Below are 22,500 nucleotides of genomic sequence, written 5' to 3'. Positions count from 1 at the left end.
ACCCAAAAAATACTTCGAAATTCGAAGTATTTTTCATTCGAATCCTTCACTCGAGCTTAGTGAATGGGCCCCTAAGTGTATGCAGATCCGTATATATATATTCCACAGTTGCTAAGGGACCAAGCCTGGTCAACGGTTAGCCAGCACCACCAGTGCAGTGTAATTGAATCATAGGTGTGCGGTATACTAAGTTTGAACACATTTGTGTGATTTTTATGTGTTATTACCGTTTTGATAATGAAAGTGCATTGCCCTTTAAGCTGCAAGTCACAGCTTCCCCAAGATACTTGCTTATCTTAAATTGTTAAAATAGTTTCTTTTCTTATCTTAAATTGTTACAAAATTATCCATGTGCACCTGCCACATATTCTGGGTTCTCTGCCAAAAGTCAATTAAGTTTTAGAAACTTTTTCTGGCTGGTCAGCTCAGGTCAGCGTAATAATGTAATAATCCGGGACAGCAGATTGAGCTGTCAAAATCGGCACTGTCCTGCGAAAAACGGGACAGTTGTGAGGAATGGTGTGGATGCAAAACCGATTACTACATAAGCATACTGCCAAGTAAAGAATAATTGTTTGTGGTTGTTTATCAAGGTTTAGACTACTGTTTCTATCCTATAATGTACAATGATCACCCAGACTAGTGCTGTCCAACTGGCAATGCTGCCCGCTGTCCAACTGGCAATGCTGCCCGCAGACCCCCCCCCCATTTGTGGCCCCTGTGATGCCATATATTGTTCACATTAGTGATTCCCTGTATCGTTCACACCTCACACTGTCAGTGCCCACACTGTTCACGCCTCAGACAGACTGCAGGAGCAGCACTGCCATAATTTCACTGTACATAGTACAGTACTTACTGTTCATCTTAGATGGTCCTGATCAGTTACTTGTGTGGTCTTGATAGGTTTCTCTGTCTCATGCCCTGCTCTGACTGTGCCTCTCCCTACTCTGCCTGTGTGTGCCATCCTCTGCTTGTATGTGCCATATTCTGCCTGTCCTACTTTGCCTGTGTGTGCCACACTATGGCTGCCCTACTATGCCTGTGTGTGCCACACTATGGCTGCCCTATGTCCCTGTGTATGCCATACTCTGCCTGCCCTTCTATGCCTGTGTGTGCGCCATACTCTGCCTGTCCTATGCTCCTGTGTGTGCCATACTCTGCCTCTCCTACTATGCCTGTTTGTGTCATACTCTGCCGGTGTGTGCCATACTCTGTATGGCCTAATCTGCCTGTGTGTACCATACTCTGACTGGCCTCATCTTCTTACCCTATGCTGCCTGTGTGAGCCTTATTCTCACTGTGTGTACCATACTGTGTCTGTGGGAGGTGAAGCTGGTGGGGATTTGTTAGCATTTGGAAATACTTGTGAGTGTGCCCCTAAGGTGTTTAATCATGCTACAACCATTAATGTGGATATTGTCTTAACATTTCTTGTGATAACATGGGTGTGGTTTAAAGTGAGAGCGTGGTTTAAAAGGGGAGTTGTCAACACTGGCTTCCATTATCGGCCCTCCACCACATAGGCCACAAATATTCCGGTCCTCAGTACCACAGAATTTGGACAGCATTGACCTCGACAATTGCATGCTTATTTTGCAGCAAGTCAGGAAACTGTCTTTCTGTTTCAGCACAACATTGTCCTCTACCACAAAGGGAAGTCTAGACAGATGTGCCAACTAACAGTGCTGAACTTTACCAATACTTTTGTGGCTGAGAAAATCCCACCAAAACATCCAGCCTTCCCAGAATATCATAGGCTATTAAGAGAGACAAGTGTCTGGATACTTGGCAATATAATGTAGCTTCTGTGTAATGGCACACAATAATCTATCACAATCTCTCTCAAAAACACGTCTCTCTCTCTCTCTCTCTCTCTCTCTCTCTCTCTCATTCTGTCATTTTCTATATAACACAAACAAATGTATATTATATTGCTGCTTATATGTTGCTCCTATAGTTCTGTAGAGAATGCAAAGCTGTCAGTTTTATGACCACCACTCAGTGAGAAAAAGTAGTAAAGAGAATACTGGTAGCGATGATAAAAATTTTCGCCAAAAATTGCAGCGAAATTCAGCCATCTGCAAATTTTTTTGCAAAACAGCAATAAAAAGTTGCCACAAAAAAAGTCGGTGCAAGAAAAACACTCATTGACTTTAATGCATTTTGAGTAAGAAATAACTTGAGGAAAAAAATGCCCATTATTTCTAATGCATTTGAAGTGAGAAAAAAAAGCGAACATAAAAAAAATTGTCGCCAATTGACTTTAATGTGTTTTGCAAATTTTTAGCCATTTTGCAAATTTTTTGGCAAAACAGGACAGATTCGCTCATCACTTACTACTGTCCCTCATAATTATATATTTTTTGATAGCAGTGAAGTAAAGCGAGCTTCAAAATGACTAATTAAAACTCAAACTTTCCATAGTTACCATAACCTCATTCTTTAGTATATCTGTACATTCCCAGTTTCCGTGGGTCCATCCAGTAGCTATGGGATACTAAAAGGTCCCAGTCAGAAGGCTGGACAAGTAAAGTGCATACCAAAACTACTCATGCTAAGCCATTGTTTCCCCACTAAGAAGTACAATAATTAGACGATAACACTGAGGATACCTCTATATGTATGGAGGTCCAGACTGAGAAATAAAATAGACCCTGCCATTTAAGGTACACAGAGGCCCAAACAGCCCCCACCAGCCCACTAAATACTGATTTTCTGTGGCACCTTATAGCAGCCGGTCTGGCATTGCCAGAACCCACAGATTGCCAGTCCGGGCCTGTATGTACAGTATGTATGTATTATTTAAGCTGTTTTGTCACTGCAAAAGGCACCTTTGGGAAAACAGCTAAAAACCATCAATTCACAAGCACATGCTAAGCAAGAGTTGTAAGAACTAGAGGTGGTGTCATCATCACTTCTCCTGGGAATACAAAACCTACTCACTCAGACAATATTCTTTTTCATATTCTGTACAAAGAAACAAACAAAATTTTCAGTATATACAATGGCCTGCTCACGACTGGAATATTTATAGTTAAGTAAATAAATATAAAAATTTTTAAAGTTCAATGTTCATCCAGCCTACCACTTTTGGTTTTATAGCTTTACATTTTTGAGTCAATAATTTTAACACACTTTATTGAGAACAAGAAAATGACGTGGAGAGGGTTGGATTGGCCTACCAGAGTACCACAGGATAAGTCCTTTCTTAATTCCACCAGAAGCCTATATAATTTCTATTGTTTTTCTATTATCCGTCTAATAGTTGAGAGAGAGATGTCAGTTTCTCTGAACACAGTAGAAATGTTATATTTGTTCAATTTAATGTGTTGCTGAACACAGGCCCAGAGTAGAATGCAAAATAGGCCCAAATAGCCCAATAAATAGTAACCTGTCTATGGCATCTTGCAGCAGCCCCCTGACATTTGCCAGAATGTACAGAATACCAGTCCAGGCCTGGCTAAATATTCTTACACTGGAAATTTAAATTTAAAACAAACAAACAAAGGAAGCTAGAATACATCTTACATCTTAATAAAGTTTCCAAGAAAGAAGTAAAATATTAGAATGTTTCTATTTAGTCATTACATATAATTTTTATTTGTTCATTTACAGATAACATTTATTTGTGCGCCTCATATGAATTTTCTTTTCTCTCTGTGACAATATTATTTATATGAGCTACTGTCTGAGCAGCTGAAGCAAGAGCGGAAGGTAAGAGTTAAAAAAAGCATTTTCTAAATAATTCCACAAGAGATAACAGCATGTTTCTGTGAGTTCTCTGTGCTCCCCTGGAGCAAAGGATGAAGCAATGGCATCCCACTGAGTCTTTCCTCACCTGATGCAACAACTAGTCCAGATGAGCTTCACCAAGCCTGATGCAACAACCATGCCCAGGTGAGCCTCTGCATCTATTCTAATCCTAAAGGAAATGCAAGAGCTGGCATCTTATATGTGAACTTTATGTAAATATATGTCTCAATGGATGAATTCTTTATCATTAAAAACAAATGATTTATCATTTCTGCCTCAGTGGAAGTAAACCAGTGCAATGATATTTTGCTCACATAAATTAGTGGCCAATGGTGGTGGTTGTATACTTAGTATCAGCTTAGAAGCAAGGTCCCCTTTCTTAGTTGTTGAGAGAGTTTAGAATGAGCAAGGGCTTAGAGTAATAACACTATTTTAAAATCGCTGCTGAGACATTTAAGGACCTAATATCAGGATGTCCTATTCGGGCTACCCCCCTCCAAAAGTAAGTGCTTCAGTCACTATGGGGAACCAAATCTGGTTATGGTGAGAAGGGCTGAAAGGAGCCAAAAAGCCCTTAGCTAGCAATTATATGCAAAGTGATGCTTTCTGGAATCAGAAGGTATTTACTTGTCTCATGCCATACACACAGCACTGCCTAGATACCAAAAATGAGAGTTTTGATTCTCCCATAAGGCTTCATGGGCGGAGACATGCTGGATGCATAGTTGTTCCTTTGGCCAACTATGCATCCAGAACCGCTGTTTATAGCACAGATACAGCCTAATGGTTCAGAGCCATATATCCAAACTTGCAGACAGCCTGTTTTGACTTGTTAGATCTCATCAGTGCAATATATTGGAACATGGCTTCTGAGAGGTAGGACTTGGAGAGTAGCAAAATGGGGAACCAAATCTGGTTATGGTGAGAAGGGCTGAAAGGAGCCAAAAAGCCCTTAGCTAGCAATTATATGGAAAGTGATGCCTTCTGGAGTCATAGTTGGCCAAAGGGACACAAAGGCGTGATTTGCATGTCTCTGCCCATGATGCCTTATGGGAGAATCAAAACTCTCATTTTTGGTATCTAGGCAGTGCTGCGTGTATGGCATGAGACAAGTAAATACCTTCTGATTCCAGAAGGCATCACTTTACACTACATTCACTATGAAGCACTAGAATTGTTTTGATTGTTGCCTGTCTTTCTCAATAACATGCTTTAAAACAACTGTGTCAATAAAATTAAAAATTAGGCTTCATATTTGCTCTGGATAACAGAGAGAAATTATCTGATTATAATGGAGTCTACGGGATATGGCCTTCCTGTAATTCAAGCTTTCTGGATAATGGATCCTACTCCAGTATTATATCCCACATATAAAAAATATATCAATATCAATTCTTATTATTAAAATTTGGAAACTTCTTTTTTATTCATGGAAAGAGTTCCAGAAGACCAGGACACACACACAGGAAGAATTCCCTCAATAACTGTGTGAATGTCGAAATCCTTCATAAAAAATCCTAATTAAGAGAAACCTACAGGGACTATGAACACCACCGGATAAAAACTATTTTTTACATAGTTGTGTATTACTTACATGTTTTAAAGGGATGGTACACCTTTACCTTAACTTTTAGTAAGTTATAGATAATTCTAAGCAACTTTTCAGTTGGTCCATGTTTTCTTTTTTAGTTTTTGAACAATTTGCCTTCTTCTTCTCACTCTTTCTAGCTTTCAAATCGGAGTAATTGACCCCATTTAAAAAAACAAATGCTCTGTAAGGCTACATTTGTATTATTATTGCTACTTTTTATTACTCATCTTTCAAAAACTACCAATAAAAAATTTAAACCAATTGCAAATTGTTTTAAAATATCACTCTTTACATCATACTAAAAGTTAATTTAAAGTTAAACAAACCCTTTAAGTACAACTTTTAACTTTTTATTAAAGTGGTGAAATTATTCACAATGAATATTCTGCTCTGCATTGCTTCCCCCAATCTCCATTTCACACCACTTTCACATGCAGTGTAGGGGAGTCATTATAATATTAATAGGAATTTTCACCTATTGTCAGGGTACAAGTCCTTTTCTGCCTTAAAAAAATGTCAATCACTGATTGGTTGCAATGCATTATTGCCCAGGTGCAAATTTGCCCAGTGTGTATAAATTAACCCAACTATTATTATTATTAACCATTTAAGTGCCACATAAACTATATTCTGTGGATTAAAAAATGCACAGAATGCAGCACTTCTGGGTGGCAAAATGGAGGCGGCGTTTAAAGCTGCTGCTTCATTCACAAGCCCCTAGACAACAAGCAGAGGAGCGAAATAAGTGGCCCCTGCGATGCATTCCCCTCATACAACAGCAGATATATAATGTGCATATGCCTGCTGTTGCCTTTGTCTTCACTTCATATGCACACAAAGTTCTTAACCGCAGATATTCTGATAAACGGTGTCTAATTTTTTTTTTTTTGCCCTAAAAACGTTTTATTGCCAATGCAAATAATATCTCTAATCGCACCATGCAATAACTTTTGTATTTTATTTAGGTGGTTTTATTGCATTTTAAATTCAGTATAGCTGTTGATAGCTTGTTTGTGCAAATAAAATTTAATTGAAAAGGCGGAACTATTCAAATTGTGATTGTGACTTCCGATCACACTAGGTAAAACAATTGCATAGCTTTTTTTTTATAACTGTACCCTACATAAAATGCAGTAAATGTGTTGATTTTGCAGTAGCTGAAATTACAAAATGGATAGATCATATTTTGTATTTTCATTTTGGGGCATCTACATGCCACATAATTTAGTAAATATATGCATGATGGGCATCAAACTATTCAGTGGACCCCTAGCATTCATATTTAGGATGTTTTAATGATATGTGCAAGACAAGATGCTGGAAAGTGTAAGCTTTGAGGTGAAGTTCATAAATTTAATACAAAACACTAAATTTAGGAAAGCTTTGCAGCTTGGACTTTGAAGTATAAAGACATATCTACCAATTTTATATTCAGGAGATTGTGTATTTTCCAAAAGCACATGGCTTTTTGGTTTTAACTTACTTTTTTATAGCTTTACCCCACAAAAAATGCAGAATGTGTGCTAATTTTTAAGTAGCTGAAATGACAGATCAGCTATTTTTATTTTGGGGCCCTCTACATGCCACATAGTTGGTTAAACACAATGGGCATCAGACTGTTCAGTAGACCCTTGGCATTCTTATTTAGGATGTTTATCTTGGTACTAAATAACACGTGGGAGAAAAAAACTCCCATGCTGCAAATGTATTCTAAATGTGTTGCCTGGACAGCTCCTTAGATGGATATGGGGATGCTCCAATCCTTTTGATTGGTGTGTGCTAAGGGCAGAAAATAATGATGTCTGTGTTTTTGTTCAGTGAAACAACACGTGGCAAAAGTTTTGTGCAGATTCACAAAATAACATTTTGCAGTGGCTGAAACTGCAAATTTTGCGAAAACTATAAAGTGTGAAAAAGCATATAAAACTGCATAGAATGAGTTTTTCATCAAACAAGTCAGAAATCTCTCTCTATTTATCTCTACATATCTGTTATTGACACATATAGGAAACATGGGGATTTCCAAATCAATTGGATTTTTGTGCATAAAACACAATGTTGCTGATGTATATCCCTAGGTTATGAAAACTAGCTATTATTTTATCAGTACAAACAGTCATGAAAAAGTTTGAGAACCCCTCTCAGCCTGCATAATAATTTAGGCTGGCCATAGATGTTGAGATTATTAAAAGATCCGAACCTCATCGTGAGACCGCGATTTTCTCGGATCGATCGTACGAATTGACCATCAACTAAAAGACCAATTTGCCAGGAAATCAAAGGGGAGCTGCCTGCTTGGCCCTGCAAACATAGATTGATTGCACTGGGACCGACAAAGATTTTTTGACCTGGCGATCAATTTCCTGACAGATGTCGGCTGAAAAATCGTAAGATGTACGATCGTTCATATCCCACTAACCACACGATAATTTCGAAGGATTGGTCGGACTTCCCTAAAATCGGTTGTTCGGCAAGAAGAATCGTTGCATCTAGCTTTACTCCAGTGTCAACAAAAAAGATAACAGTGGTATGTATTTCATTTCCCAGGAACACCTGAGTACTGGGGTGTTTTCTGAACAAAGACTTTTATTGAAGCAGTATTCAGTTGTATGAAATTAAATCAAATGTGAAAAATTGGCTGTGCAAAAATTTGGGTACCCTTGTAATTTTGCTAATTTGAATGCATGTAACTGCTCAATACTGATAACTGGCAACATCAAATTGGTTAGACTAGTTCGTTAAGCTTTGAACTTCATAGGCAGGTGTGTCCAATCATGAGAAAATGTATTTAAGGAGGCCAATTGCAAGTTGTGCTTCTGTTTGACTTTCCTCTGAAGAGTGACAGCATGGGATCCTCAAACTCTCAAAAGATCTAAAAACAAAGATTGTTCAGTATCAACTGTAAGGAATGTAATCAGGAAATGGAAAGTCACAGGCACAGTTGCTGTAAAACTCAGGTCTGACAGAACAAGAAAAATACAGGAGCAGCATATGTGGAGGATTTTGAGAATGGTTACAGAAAACCCAAAGATCAACTCCAAAGACCTGCAAAAACATCTTGCGGCAGATGGTGCATCTGTACATCGTTCTACAATTCAGCGCAATTTGCACAAAGAAAATCTGTATGGTAGGGTGATGAGAAAGAAGCCCCTTCTGCACTCATGCCACAAACAGTCGCTTGTTGTATGCAAAAGCTCATTTAGACAAGCCACAGTCATCTTGGAACAAAGTGCTTTGGACTGATGAGACAAAAATGTAGTTATTTGGTCATAACAAAAATCGCTTTGCATGGCGGAATGGTCAAAAATACCACCATCCAAAATCCAGACACTCATCAAAGGCTATAGGAGGCGTCTAGAGGCTGTTACATTTGCAAAAGGAGGCTCAACTAAGTATTGGTGTAATATCTCTGTTGGGCCCAAATTTATGCACCTGTCTAATTTCTTATTATGCATATTGCATAGTTTCTGTTAATCCAATAAACTTTATGTCACCCAGGAAATGCCCCTGAAGTGAGAGAGCACTAAATGTTTTTCAGAGATGTCTGCAAATGAAATGGTACATTTTGATGGCACTTAAAGGACTAAAAGTCATATCTACAGCTGAGAACCAACTGATGGCAGATTGATATATTTAAAGGGATACTATCATGGGAAAACATGTTTTAAAAAAAAAATAAAAAAAATAAATAAACACAGTTAATAGTGCTGCTCCAGCAGTATTCTGCTGCAAACAGGTTTTTTTAAATTTAATTTTGAAACTTGGAATGGGGCTAGACGTTTTCTCAGTTTTCCTCAGGTCATGTGACTTGTGCTCTGCTAAACTTCAGACACTCTTTACTGCTACACTGCAAGTTATCGCACCCCCCTCCCTTCCCTCCCTAGCAGCCTATCAACAGAACAATGGGCAGCTAACCAGATAGGAGCAATAGGACACCACTGTTGAAGGATATGTTTGCATTGCTAAAATGACTCCCTTGCCCCACCTAGTGTTACACATGAAAATAGCACCAAAGCAGGAAAACCCCTATTTTTTTCCTGATGATTTAGTAGACTCACTAAAATAATAATAATGCCTTTCAATATATTTCCTTAAGCCAAGGGAAGGTGTAGAGAGAAAGCATCAGCTTCTTGAAGTGGGCACATTGAAACTGATACAGTGAAAAGCCTGACCATCAGAGCAAGGTTTATAATTAAAAGGTCTGTGACCTGGAAAGCTAGGTTCGACTCCCAGAACTTCTCGGTAATGATGAATCTATTAAATTAAGACTGTTATGAAATCAATGCTAAAAAAGCTTTCTTGGTAATGAGATTCCATTCAAGGACGAGGCCATCAATGTATCCCTTCTTTGTTTTCTCTTCAAATAAACTACTTCTGGGGCTGGAAACATTAAATAACATGCCCTGTATTTCCATTGATCTTTTATTTTTTTTCTACCAAGCAGAACCTCAAACAATTGTTACAAAGACAACTACCTCCAATATTTTATTGAGCAATTCAAAATAACAACATACAATAACATTTGCGTTATTATAAAACTAAAATTGTACCACCATTTCAAATAATAATCACAGAAAAGCATTTTCACTTGTTAAATTGCCAGGAAGATCTTGATCCTAATGGCACAACAGCAACACACTGGTTAAGACATTAATCATAAGGGCTGTCTAATTTACTTTATGAAAATCCCAGTTACTAAGAAATCTAACAATATGTAATCTCTTCTATGATGCTTTTTATTCTATGCACTTGTCCCACCCAATACTGGCAGGCAGACAGAAATATGTTTGCTTTATGGATTATCAGGCTGAAAGGCAATCAATTAATATATTAATTGTCAGCTAAAATTGTGATTTATATTGAACATGCCTTGGTTCTAGGACTGCTCTAGAAGCAGCGATAAATGACACCCAGGGACACTTGTATTTCCAAATAGCCAAGAACTTAAAGAAACTAGGCCATCAATATATTCGTAATATTATTTTTCTACTTATTGTGAATAGGTTAAGACAACAAAACCACATTTCTCTGGGGAAGCGGCTAATTTATTAGGCAGTGATGACCATCTGCTCCAGGTAAGTATTTTCTGGTCCGGGAGTAAAAAGCAGCCCTGGCAAAAAAGCAGCCCACATATAAATGTTGACATTGGTGGCCAGGCCCCCAAGTACAAGTTAAAAAAAACACCCATAAAAGTAAAAAAACATTGGTGGGCAGCACCCCCTACCCATAAACTTGTGGCCAGTGTTTCCCAATAAAAGTAATAAAAAAAAAAACACATTGGTGGGCAAGTGTTTAAAAATGTGGCAAGCAGACTTCTTCCTCCTTGACAACAGCAGCTTCTTTGGTTCCCTCCTGGCCCCCCTTAAAATGAACATCCCACTTAACAATAAATAGAGCCAATGCGTTCCCATGTATTTTTCCTCGTGTCCCACTGCCCCAGTCCGATCCCTCTCCCCTATCCCCCCCCAAGGATAGCAACTAGAATAGCTATTGTATCAACTTTCTGCCAAAACCTAATTTCAGGAACCGTATATTTTCTTGATTGCTAAAAAGCCATCAAACTTCTGGAACTCATGTCAAATATTTGGTACCTAGTAAAATGTATTTCAAAAAGCTGGAGAAAAATAACATACCTTTTTTCTTCAAAAATTCCTTTCTGGTAGCTACTGGGCTCTGACGAACTCTAGGATTTTGAAGAAACTTCACAGCTGTTGCAATCTAAGAAAAAAGCAGTAAAACTTAAGAAACAAGCAAAATGAAATTAAACATTCATTAAAAGTCAATAAGATTGTTTTGCCTTCAATAAGGATTAATCATATCTTAGTTAAGATCAAGTACAAGGCACTGTTTTATTATTACAGAGAAAAAGGAAATGATTTTTTTAAAAATGTAATTATTTGATTAAAATCAAGTCTATGGGAGATGGCATTCCGGTAATTCTGAGTTTTCTGGATAAAAGATCCTTTACCTGTACTAGCTTAAAGTCACTAGGATCAATTAAAGTTATCTACATTCAGAAAAAAACTCGACAGAAAAAGAAAATCTTAAAAGCCTAAAAAAGACAAAAAATTATTTAACAAAAATGAATAACATATTCAACATATACATATACATATACATATACAATAACATATACAATAGTAAGACTATTGTTTTGCTAAAGGTAATTAATCAACAAAATGATCATTATTTTTTTAAATCTAAAGTAACAGCACACTTTTGCTTTTTCAATACCTCTGATGCTTCTATGACATGGTCTAAGTACATACTAATGATTTGGTAGGATATGCCTCTGTTATATGGAAGAAAGAACTCAGAATTTCACACAAACAGGGTAATGGCTCAATCTGTAGTTTTGTATACTTTATACAAGCCTTTTAAAACACAGCATTAAAGTGCTCGAAACAGCCTCTCACAGTCAGAGACTTAAATAACTATTGCCTGGTAATTTCTCATGCCAACAGTTAGTCAGGTGATATGAATTATCAAGCTGTTCAGCACTATGTGTTTTTAGAAAATACGAGGAGATCTCAATTAACCCTCTCTATAAGCACCATACAATGGCCAACCTAACATGGTATATAATCAGCCAGGGGGTACAGAAACCATACAAGGGGACCTACACAGTAGGGTCCAAACAATTGTAACAGAAGGCCGGCAAAAGACGAGACACCGGCGTCAAAAACGAGACGCCGGCGCCGTTTGAGAATTTTTCGCCGTTTTGCTAATTTCACCACAGATACGCTCATCACTACTCGGTATTAGATGACAAGATTTTCAATTCTGTGATTTTTTAAATAAATATTGTCTTAAATGCTCTGCTGAAACTCTAAAAGTCACAGTTCATACTTGTAGGGCTTGGATTCAGTTTGGCATTTAGTAGAATGTTTTGTAAAGGATTCAGTATTCACCGTAATCCAAATATTTTGGATTTGGTGCATTTCTATCTACAGCTGACCCCAACTTATTTTTTCTTTAAATAATAATAAAAGAGCAACTAAATTTTTTTCTCCACCTTGTTTTCTCTTGTTTTTCCTGTCCCATACTTGCATTTCCTATCCTATCCATTGTTATTATAACAAAGGAAAAGGGATTTATCCAATACTGACTGCATAAAGGGTTCTGTAAAACAGATTCCATACAAATGATGTCCTACAGACAGCAACATGAGGTCAAAGAATAGGACTTGTGTTCAACATACATTGACAAAAAGTTATGTTGAACAACGGGGTGTCCTATTCTGTTTAATACAGTTACATTTAATGGAACCATGACTGGGTTTTTTTCGTAGCCTTTTCTCACAGATCATACCGAGTGATTCAAACCTTATCTAGAAACGTCTGTGTCTATCAGCTTAGTCTAACTCCCCAAAGTACTTCTCTGGTCTTCAAATTCCCCCTTTAGTTAGTGCTTATTTTGCCAGACTTGTCTGCAAGTCCCACGTGTAAATCTCCAACCTCTTTGAATTTAGTATTCCTTATCAGTAATCTCGTCAGAAACAGGCAAAACTGATCCATTGGACAATGCAATAAACTGGAATTATCAACTATCCAACACAGACCACTAATACTAAATACATCAGAGCAGGTGTAACTTAAATGATTACTTATTACACCTGTGGTGGCACTGATTCAATTGGGAAATTCACTCAGTAATAGGTTAAAAGGTTTGGATGGGGCACATTAGTTTAAAAGTGCCTGCAGTGAGGGTATGATTGAACAAGATGTCATTAGTAATTCATTTAAGGAAAAACAAGAGAAGTAACAGTGACTGAAAGCAATTTAGATGTTAGGTAAAAGAGCAGTGAAATGCATTTTAAAAAAAGCTTGGTAAGTGAATTTAAGCATATGAATGAGAGGAGGAGAAAGGCAGGGGGTTGCAGAGAAGAAAGCAGTAGATATGAAATATGTTTATTAAAACAAACACAAATATGAGAAAATGCACAGCATACATGCATTAAAAAAAATACACAAAAACTGTTATTAACAAATTGTAAGACTCAATGGCATACAATAACCAACAGATTTTATTTAATTTAGAATAACATTCTTCGCTACAGAATGACAGGGTTATTAGAAATAATTATTATCACATATAATTATACAGGTAGGTATAAGATATATTATGCTTGGGATCTGAGTTTTCCACTTAAAGGATCTTTCCTTTATTTTAATCACCATACCATAGGTGTGCTAAAAATCATTAAACCCAATTACACAGAAAAAGGCAATCATTTAAAAAAAATTTAATTATTTGTTTAAAATGGCCTTTTTTTTTTTTATAAGTTGGAGCTTTCTGGATAAGGGTTGTCTTGTCATATGAAAAAGTTTGGGAACCCCTTTCAGCCTGCATAATAATTTACTCCACTTCCAACAAAAAAGATAACAGTGGCATGTCTTTCATTTCCCAGGAACATCCGAGTACTGGGATATTTTCTGAAAAAAAGATTTTTAGTGAAGCAGTATTCAGTTGTATGAAATTGAATCAAATGTGAAATGTTTTGAGTACCATTGTATTTTTACTAATTTGAATGCATCTGAAAGCTCAGCCAATAATAAAAAAAACCTTTAAAGAATTAAGAGGGGTTCCCAAACTTATTCATGTGACTGTATATTAAACACAAGCCCTAAAATTCAATTAACCATACATGTGAGGGGCAATCATTACAAGTGTCCAAAAAACAGTTGTGCAGCCTATAATTTGTTTTAATGGAAACGGGCTGTGAATGAGCTGTGTGTGCCATAAGGCAGACATATTTTGACACATTCCAAATTAGATGTAGGGTTTGGGGTGGAGAAAATTTAGTTCAAATTGAAAAAAAAAGTACAAAAGGTTTAAACCTATGCAGTGCAAATTTGACATTGGCAACATGTCAATTTTATGATCATAACTAAAACCTCTAACTAAACCCCTGTTTTTTTAAATAGCACTTGCACAGGCACTAAATTACTATTAAAACCGGGGAGCAGGGATTGTGCATTGATCAAACCCTCTCTTTTGTATGTTTGTAATTAACTTTGCCAGATCAGTCGGACTTCCATTGAACTTGTGAATTTTACTTAGCTGTGGATTGTTCCCACAGCCCCCTTTTTTTGTATTTTGTACTTTTGAGTTTCTCTGAAGAAAGAATGGGCAAACTTCCATGTGGTTGTAGCACCCCCACACCAACACTTTAATGGTGGTCTTATACCTTAAAAGGAATAGTAACACAAAATAACGAAAGTGTTTTAATGTAATGTAAATATAATGTACTGTTGCCCTGCACTAGTAAAACGGGTCTGTTTGTTTCATAAACACTACTTTAGTTCATATAAACAAGCTGCTTGTGTAGCAATGGCAGAAATGGAAAAAAAGGGTATATATCACATGTTAAATAGTGGATAACAGAAAACACCACTATGTTCTACAAAGCTTATCTTCTGTGTAACCTGAGCCTTTTCGCCTTTGAATGGCTGCCCCCATTGCTACACAGCAGATTATTTAAACAATAGTAGTGTTTCTGAAGCAAACACAGCTGTTTCACAAGTGCAGGGCAACACTTCATTATATATTTTTTTTTAAATTTTTTATTTTCGTGTTTTGCAGAATACAGAGAATACTGTGGCACAAAATTCCTGCAGTGAAGAGTTCTAGCATATGATACAGTTCTTGATCTCACATTACTCAATCACAAGGATTATTATATGTTATCTGTAGTTTACATGTCTTGTAGCCGCTTTCTGTAAAAAATAAACCATGAAATATAAAAACAAACTGTGTTGGGCATATTTCTATCATCGCAAGCAATATCATAGTGGTGTTTGGAGGAGTGAGCACATGTAGGATATGTAGTCAATTACTATATAGTAATTGAATATCTTGATTGCATATCAATTGAATATCAAGGGTCTCGCTAATGCTACGGACAATCATTGGTCTTTTCACGTTGTAAGGGTTCGGTACACGTGCGATTCAGTAAACTGTAGCCAGTAGAACCATTTCTGAGTTAAGCTTTCTGTCTTGTATTGTTCGAATTGGTAAATCTCGTTTACTTTGAGTGCCCAGTATTTAGGGGATTACTTTCGATTTCCAGAATAAAGGTATCAATGATTTTGCTACTGTAATTAGTGTTGAGATAAGTGCTTTTCGATATCGTGCAGGGGACATTTCGTTGCAATGTAATAAGAAAAATGATGCTGAGTCTGGTATTGCCATATCTGTGAATCTGGGTAATATCTGTTTGATTTGGTTCCAATAAGGTTGTAAGTTAGGGCAATGCCACATAATGTGGCTGAGAGTTCCATTGGATTGTTCGCATCTCCAGCGTACATCTGTGACATTTGGGAATATTCTGGATAGTACACTTGGTACCTTATACCATTGCGAAAGTAATTAATAGTTGTTCTCCTGTAATCTGGCACATTTGGTGGATCTATAAGAATTTGTTATAATAGTCTTTCATTCCGCGTCGGTGAAAATGCATTGTAGTTCTTTTTCCCATTTTCATTTGAAATTACTTGCTGGTGTAAAGGGACGGTTTATCAACATTTTATAAATCATGGCAATTTCATGCGGAGTGCGTTCTGTTCTAGTGAACAATTGTTCAAATGGGGTATCCTCTAATCCTGTAGCATCAGTAATCATTTTAGTGTTTAAGAAATGCTGTATTTGGTGCAGTCGTAATCTCTTAAGTGGCGTGATCTTTTCTGGTGTTAATATGTCTGTTATGGGTTTGATGGGCCTAACATTAAGTAATTGAAAGGCCCATAAAGTTTCTGTTTGGGTCCAGTTCTTGAAATGTATGGGTTGCAGTCCTGGAGGGAAATCTTTATTGTGTAATATTGAAGTTAACCTGGAGTTTGTATTAATTCAGTGCGTCCCATGTGTTGGTGATTTCTTTGATAATTGGGTTTGGTGATTTCGGTGTGCAACGGCAATTTTTGGGCAACCATGTATATATTTCCAGCAGGTATTCATAACCATCTTGTTCCACTAGTGGCCATAATTTAAGAGTAGTAGGCATCATTAAGTCAATCATCCTTTGTAAGACCGCAGCTTTGTAATATGCCCAAAAGTCTGGCAGACCCACGCCTCCTGCGTCTTTTGGTTGAGTCTGGTTATCTGGAATGGGATCGTCTGGATCAGGTATAGAAAACAAGGGAGTGTATTCATTTTAATTATACTGATACGGGCAAACCAGGAAAAGCCCGGTTTGTCCCAACTTTGTAAATCGGATTTCACTGTTTTGAGAAGTGGGTATACGTTCAAAGGAACCCCGTCTGCAAGTTTTGCCGAAATCTTGAGACCCAGATAAGTAAGATGTTTAGGTTCTATCATAAATGTTAAGTGTGTCTTATATACTTTAGTTCTTGCTGAGGTAAAGAGATATTAAGGAGGCTGGATTTCTGTTGATTTATTTTTAGGTTGCTTAAAAAGCCATAAGCATCCAGTTCGAGCAAGATCTCCGGTAACGTGGTTCTTGGTTTTGTTATAAAAAAAACTGTGTATATGATCTCGTATATTCACCCCCAGGATATTCGCATTCTGTCTAATGGTCTGTAGGAATGGTTCAAGTGTGATGACAAAGAGGAGGGGAGACAATGGGCACCCCTGTCTTGTGCCATTTTTAATTTCAAATGGTTCCAATAGCGTCCCATTAACTCTGATGCATGCCTGTGGTTGAGCATATAGGCTTTGTACATAGCGTTGGAAAATAGGACCAATTCCTATTCGTTGGAAGCATTTGAATATCATTTCCCACTTCACCCTATCAAACGCTTTTTCCGCGTCGGTGGATAATAGCGCCAGTGGAACGTCCTTCTTTTTGCAGTAATGTATAATGTTGTATACCTGAAGAGTGTTGTCTCTAGCTTCTCTCTTAGGGACGAATCCCACTTGTTCAGGGTGTATGATTCTTGCTAGTAGAGGTTTGAGCCTTTCTGCAAGAATTTTCGCAAACAATTTAGTATCCACGTTGAGGAGGGATATTGGCCTATAGCTCTTGACGTCTAGAGGATCTTTCCCCTTTTTGTGGATTAGAAACCTGACTGTATGCAGTTAAATTCTCCCTTCATTTTACTTGCTCTGACTGCTGTGGATAGGACGGTCCCTAACTGCTCTGCAGGGAAACGATCATACTTTCATGTAGAGATTTGTACCCACAGACCCAGTGCAGTCTGATTATTAATCAGTCTTTCTGTATCGGCTTCTATGGCAGATATTATTTGACTTGTGCTGTTTTGATAATTTATGATGATCCCTAAGCTTAAAGGAGAACCAAACCCTTTATATTAAAATCCCCTACCCCCTACCCTACATAGACTCCCATCCTGCTCCCCCCAGCCTAGGTGTTACTCTGGGTAAATGTCCCTACCTCTTTACTTACCCCTCATTGCAGATTTAGTGCATCAGCGTTCTCGGGCGCCATCTACTGTAAAGTTAAAATAAAACTACCACTATATTTCTATGGAACACACCAAATTAAAAAACATACTACAATGTAAATAAGTGAAATAAGTAAAAATAACTGAAAGCAGCATTCCTTGAGCATGGGACTATACTTGAAAAGCCATACAAAACTTTTTAAAAAACATATATTTTTACAAGCAATTCGGTTTCATGGTCGCTTGCATTTCTGTCACCTTTTTATCTGTCATAAGGATGACTCTTTGCCTCTGGCAAACTGTTGTACCAAAGCCAGCATGTAAAGATCTTCAGAACCTCACGGTAGTCATTATGTATTGAGCTAGGACTGGTGGAACTAACTGTTATACAGTCAAGAACCTGTGCTTACAACTATTTTAAAAGCGGTATAAAAAAAGTGGAGGAACATATGCAATAGTGTACCAGCTCTAGCACTAACTTGCCAGATAGTGGGTGACAGTTATGTACATGAATTATAATGTTATCATGCAAAAAGAATAAAAATGCAAATTTGAATTCAGGTTTCCACACTTAACCTCTGGCTAATCAGCAACAGCTACTGAAACTGCAAAAAGCTGAAAATAACTTGAACCAGTACAACCTGCTGAACTCTTACAGACACTGATTCATGAAACAATTGTAGAAAAAGAAGACAGAAAGTTGGCTCTTAAAGTTTTTAAAAGAGGCATTTTGCCACCTCTGGAACCTAGCTGCTCACTGCCTCATGATAGGAGCAGTCATGATAATAATTATAAAGTGGCTTCACACTTTGAGAAATATTCCTTAAAATTCTAATTTGAGAATTTTTTTCTTCAATTGAACAAACTTGATTAAAAATCTTGAATGCTCGGTTATTTATGAAGACATTTGAACTGCAAAATAGACAGCAACTAGATAGCATGAAAAAACATCTTTATGATTATGCCTCAGAGTGCACAGTAACCCTGCCAGTTTCTAATGCTGATATGGTGCACTGCATTACACTACAGCACAATAATATCTGTAACAAATTTGAACAATACAGCCATTAAAGTTAAAGTCCAAAAATAAATACCATGCCTATAGATGCTCTTAATGTTGCTCTCCCTTAAGGTGGCCATAGACACGCATAAATTATCTTAGTTTTATATGATATTCGGTAGGTGTATAGCAGAAGAGAAGACAACCAATATCTGGATACCGGTTGGATCATTGATCAATCAAATCCAAAAATTTTGATCCAGGGCTTTGAAGGCGCCCAAACATCGACCAGTGTTTACTGCTGAATCGCCATATAGAGGTAGGATTCTATTGTTTCTACCTGTTTATCTGATGATTCAGCTCTACATGTCTGTAATGAAAACAAAAATCTCAAAGTTTTACGTCTATGGCCACCTTAAAATCATTATACTGTGTGTCTTTTAACAAGCACAGAAAATATTCATCATATAAACTTCATGATGGCCACCATTTTTGATAGCTACCATTCATTTCCCCCATACACTTTTCCAATGTACACATCTGAAATTCTTTTTATGCAGCTGGACCCTCAGGTGTCATCTTTCATATCTAATACAGGTATGGGATCCATTATCCAGAAAGCACAGAATTACAAAAAGGCCGTCTTATTTTATCCAAATAATCCAAATTTTAAAGAAACTATTTCCTTTATCTCTATAATTATAAATCAATGACTTTTACAAATTAAGATATAATTAATCCTTATTGAAAGCAGAACAATCCTTCTGGGTTTAATTCATAATTACATCTAATTTTAGTATACTTAAAGGGATACTGTCATGGAAAAATATGTTTTTTCTATAACACATCAGTTAATAGTGCTGCTCCAGTAGAATTCTGCACTGAAATCCGTTTCTCAAAAGAGCAAACTGTTTTTTTTATATTGAATTTTGAATTCTGACATGGGGCTAGACATTTTGTCAATTTCCCAGCTGCCCCTGGTCATGTGACTTGTGCCTGCACTTTAGGAGAGAAATGCTTTCTGGCAGGCTGCTGTTTTTCCTTCTCAATGTTAAGCTGGCCATAGATGCAAAGATCCGATTGTACGAATCATCGTACGTTTGGACTTTCCCATCTCCCAACCCGCCACTAACCATTCAGATCAAAGTCTTACCAGTCAGATTAGTTAAAGAACAGATCAGCAATGTTCTGCCCCTGACAGCAATCGTACGATATCTATGTCCAACCAAAGCTAATGACAGTCTCCCACTGAAAATCGTACGATTGGCAATACACGCAGAGATATTATCGGCAGCCGACAGAAATTTTCTAACCTGTCCGATCGACCAAACGACCGATCTCCGCCGGACGAAAAATGTCGGGACTCTCCACACATGTTCCGAAAATCGTACGAATCCTCGATTCGTACGATCAGATCTTTGCGTCTATGGCCAGCTTAACTGAATGTGTCTCAGTGGGACATGGGTTTTACTATTGAGTGCTACTCTTAGATCTACCAGGCAGCTGTTATCTTGTGTTAGGGAGCTGTTATCTGGTTACCTTCCCATTGTTCTTTTGTTTGGCTGCTGGGGGGGGGGAAAGGGAGGGGGTTGATATCACTCCAACTTGCAGTACAGCAGTAAAGAGTGATTGAAGTTTACCAGAGCACAAGTCACATGACTTGGGGCAGCTGGGGAATTGACAAAATGTCTTAGCAAACAGGGATAGCTCCCTGGAAGTCATTTTTTCCATATCTACCAATCTGGACAGTACCTCGACTTTGACTTCGAAGGTGGTAGAGGCTGTTTCCAGTTATGGGTCTGCAGGCCGCCAAGATGTGGTTCAGTATCCTTTCTTATGCAATTGTAAAGTAATCCAGTAGTTTCCCCTCTAAGGTAGATAAAATATCTAGTTTGACTACTTGGACATTTTCTTTTTATTTAGAAGGTCTTTCCAGCAAGGGGCTATGATGGGGCATTGCCACATTATATGTTGTAAGGTCTCTCTATTGCCACAATCCCTGCAGCACATTGGTGAAGTATTTGAGTGCATTCTATGTAACCTATCAAGGAATAATACCAAAAATATAGTGTTTTATAAATATTTTCACAGTGTCAAACATTTTTCCAATAATTTTCCCAGATTTCTTAACGAATATCTAGTGATATTTCTGTGCAGGCAATGCTTTAGAAAAGGATCAGTGGGAGGTCTGTTAAAAGTTGGTATATAATTGAAATTAAAGCTCTTCTGCAGAGTTTTCAAAGTGTTTAAGTGGAATTGCTGATGGATTAGTGGATATGAGAGTTTGGATAAAGTAAGAGATCTGTAAGTATTAAAAATACTAGGCTGTGAAAACAATGTTTCTTGATACTAGTATACTTGCTTTACTGTACAGTGTAAAGTGATATATTGCTATTCATATGTACAGTAGTAAAAGATCAATATACAAGCAGCAGCACCTGAAAGGCAACAAATAGACAAAAAACTTTTAAAAATTATTTGTTAGTCGGGAGTCCATATGGCTGATTTCGGTAGATCTCTAACTAAGCCAGAGGGACATGCCCCAGTTCCAAAGTCAATCACAATGCATAAGTTATATCAAAAAGATATATATCTCAAGGCTTCTTTATAGTAAAACTAACTCATTTATTAGTAATCACATTAAAAAGTTTTCGGTACATACTGACCTCTCATGGCCCACCTTACGCGTTTCGTACCCTCCGGCACTTAGTCATAGGTGTCTCTGTCTGGGATACAACCCAGTTTTCCATTCAGGGGATAGAGAGGGTAAGATTAGGAGTGAGAGAAGGGGACCACCAAAAACTTTTAGAAAGGAGAGAAGTATACTGGATTTTTCATCTGAGAACGCGTTTGCCATTAGGGCTTAATCATGCATTTGATGGTTCCAATTGGTTTTAAAAGAAAAGGGGGTGGGACTACTTCGATTTAAATTCTGTACTCAATGTTTTACTGACAGAGACACCTATGACTAAGTGCCAGAGGGTACGAAACACGTAAGGTGTGCCATGTGGGGTCAGTATGTACCGAAAACTTTTTAATGTGATTACTAATGACTTGGTTTTACTATAAAGAAGCCTTGGGATATCTATATTTTTGATATAACTTATGCAAAAACATTTAAAACACAATTTATCCAGAAGCAATGTTCTCAGAACACTATTTTCAGTCATAAAATATATTGTTTAAAAAGTAGCAACCAATTTGAATAAAATCATTAAATCAGTAAAGGATCACTAATGCTCAGTCATGAATTAGGTCAAAAGTTGCTTCACTCTAACAGGACAGATAGTTGTTAAAAATTGTTAAAAATACAGCAAGTGTGTTAAAAAAGGAAGAAATTTAGTAGCTCAGAGCTGAGCACAACAGTTGAGTGTGTTGCAGGCACTGCATAAAGAGAAGCCAAGTAGCAACACTAAGTTTCAGAAAGAAATCAGGTTGGTGTCAAAACTGAAGTGACAAATTTGGTCGTATGTGGCAAAAGGAAATGGCTGCAGAGGGGCTGTTAAATCATCGGCAAGCCATCAAACTCTGCTGATGCCAGCGTATAGGGAAAATGCAGGAGGCTAATTATAAGGCTGTATGTCTCCCTAAAAGCATCTGGCTAGGTCTGATCATACCAGCAATGAGATGCAGGTGTCAGATTCACAAGCATATGAAGGACTTTGCAATTTTTAAAAACTGAGGTGTCAATATGTGGCAGTTATTGGGACCCAAAGCTAAATATTTTTAGGACCCCAAAAACTTGGAAAGATAAACTTTCAAATATGTATTTGTGCATCAGCCATGGCCCC

General features: G+C 37.4%; 1 protein-coding gene across 1 annotated transcript in view; it reads right to left on the bottom strand.

The window, feature by feature from the left end:
- pex14.L (peroxisomal biogenesis factor 14 L homeolog) overlaps positions 1–22,500 on the bottom strand; it is a 100,736-nt gene that overhangs the window by 36,042 nt on the left and 42,194 nt on the right. Inside the window, exon 3 of the mRNA XM_018225647.2 lies at positions 10,981–11,065. Within this exon, the coding sequence (XP_018081136.1) occupies positions 10,981–11,065 (85 nt within the window). The remainder of the gene's footprint in view (positions 1–10,980; positions 11,066–22,500) is intronic.

This window comes from Xenopus laevis, chromosome 7L (genome assembly GCF_017654675.1).
Source record: "Xenopus laevis strain J_2021 chromosome 7L, Xenopus_laevis_v10.1, whole genome shotgun sequence".
Classification (NCBI taxonomy): Eukaryota; Metazoa; Chordata; class Amphibia; order Anura; family Pipidae; genus Xenopus; species Xenopus laevis.
The sequence above is the reverse complement of the archived record's forward strand: the minus strand, read 5'-3'. Positions and strand labels throughout refer to the sequence as shown.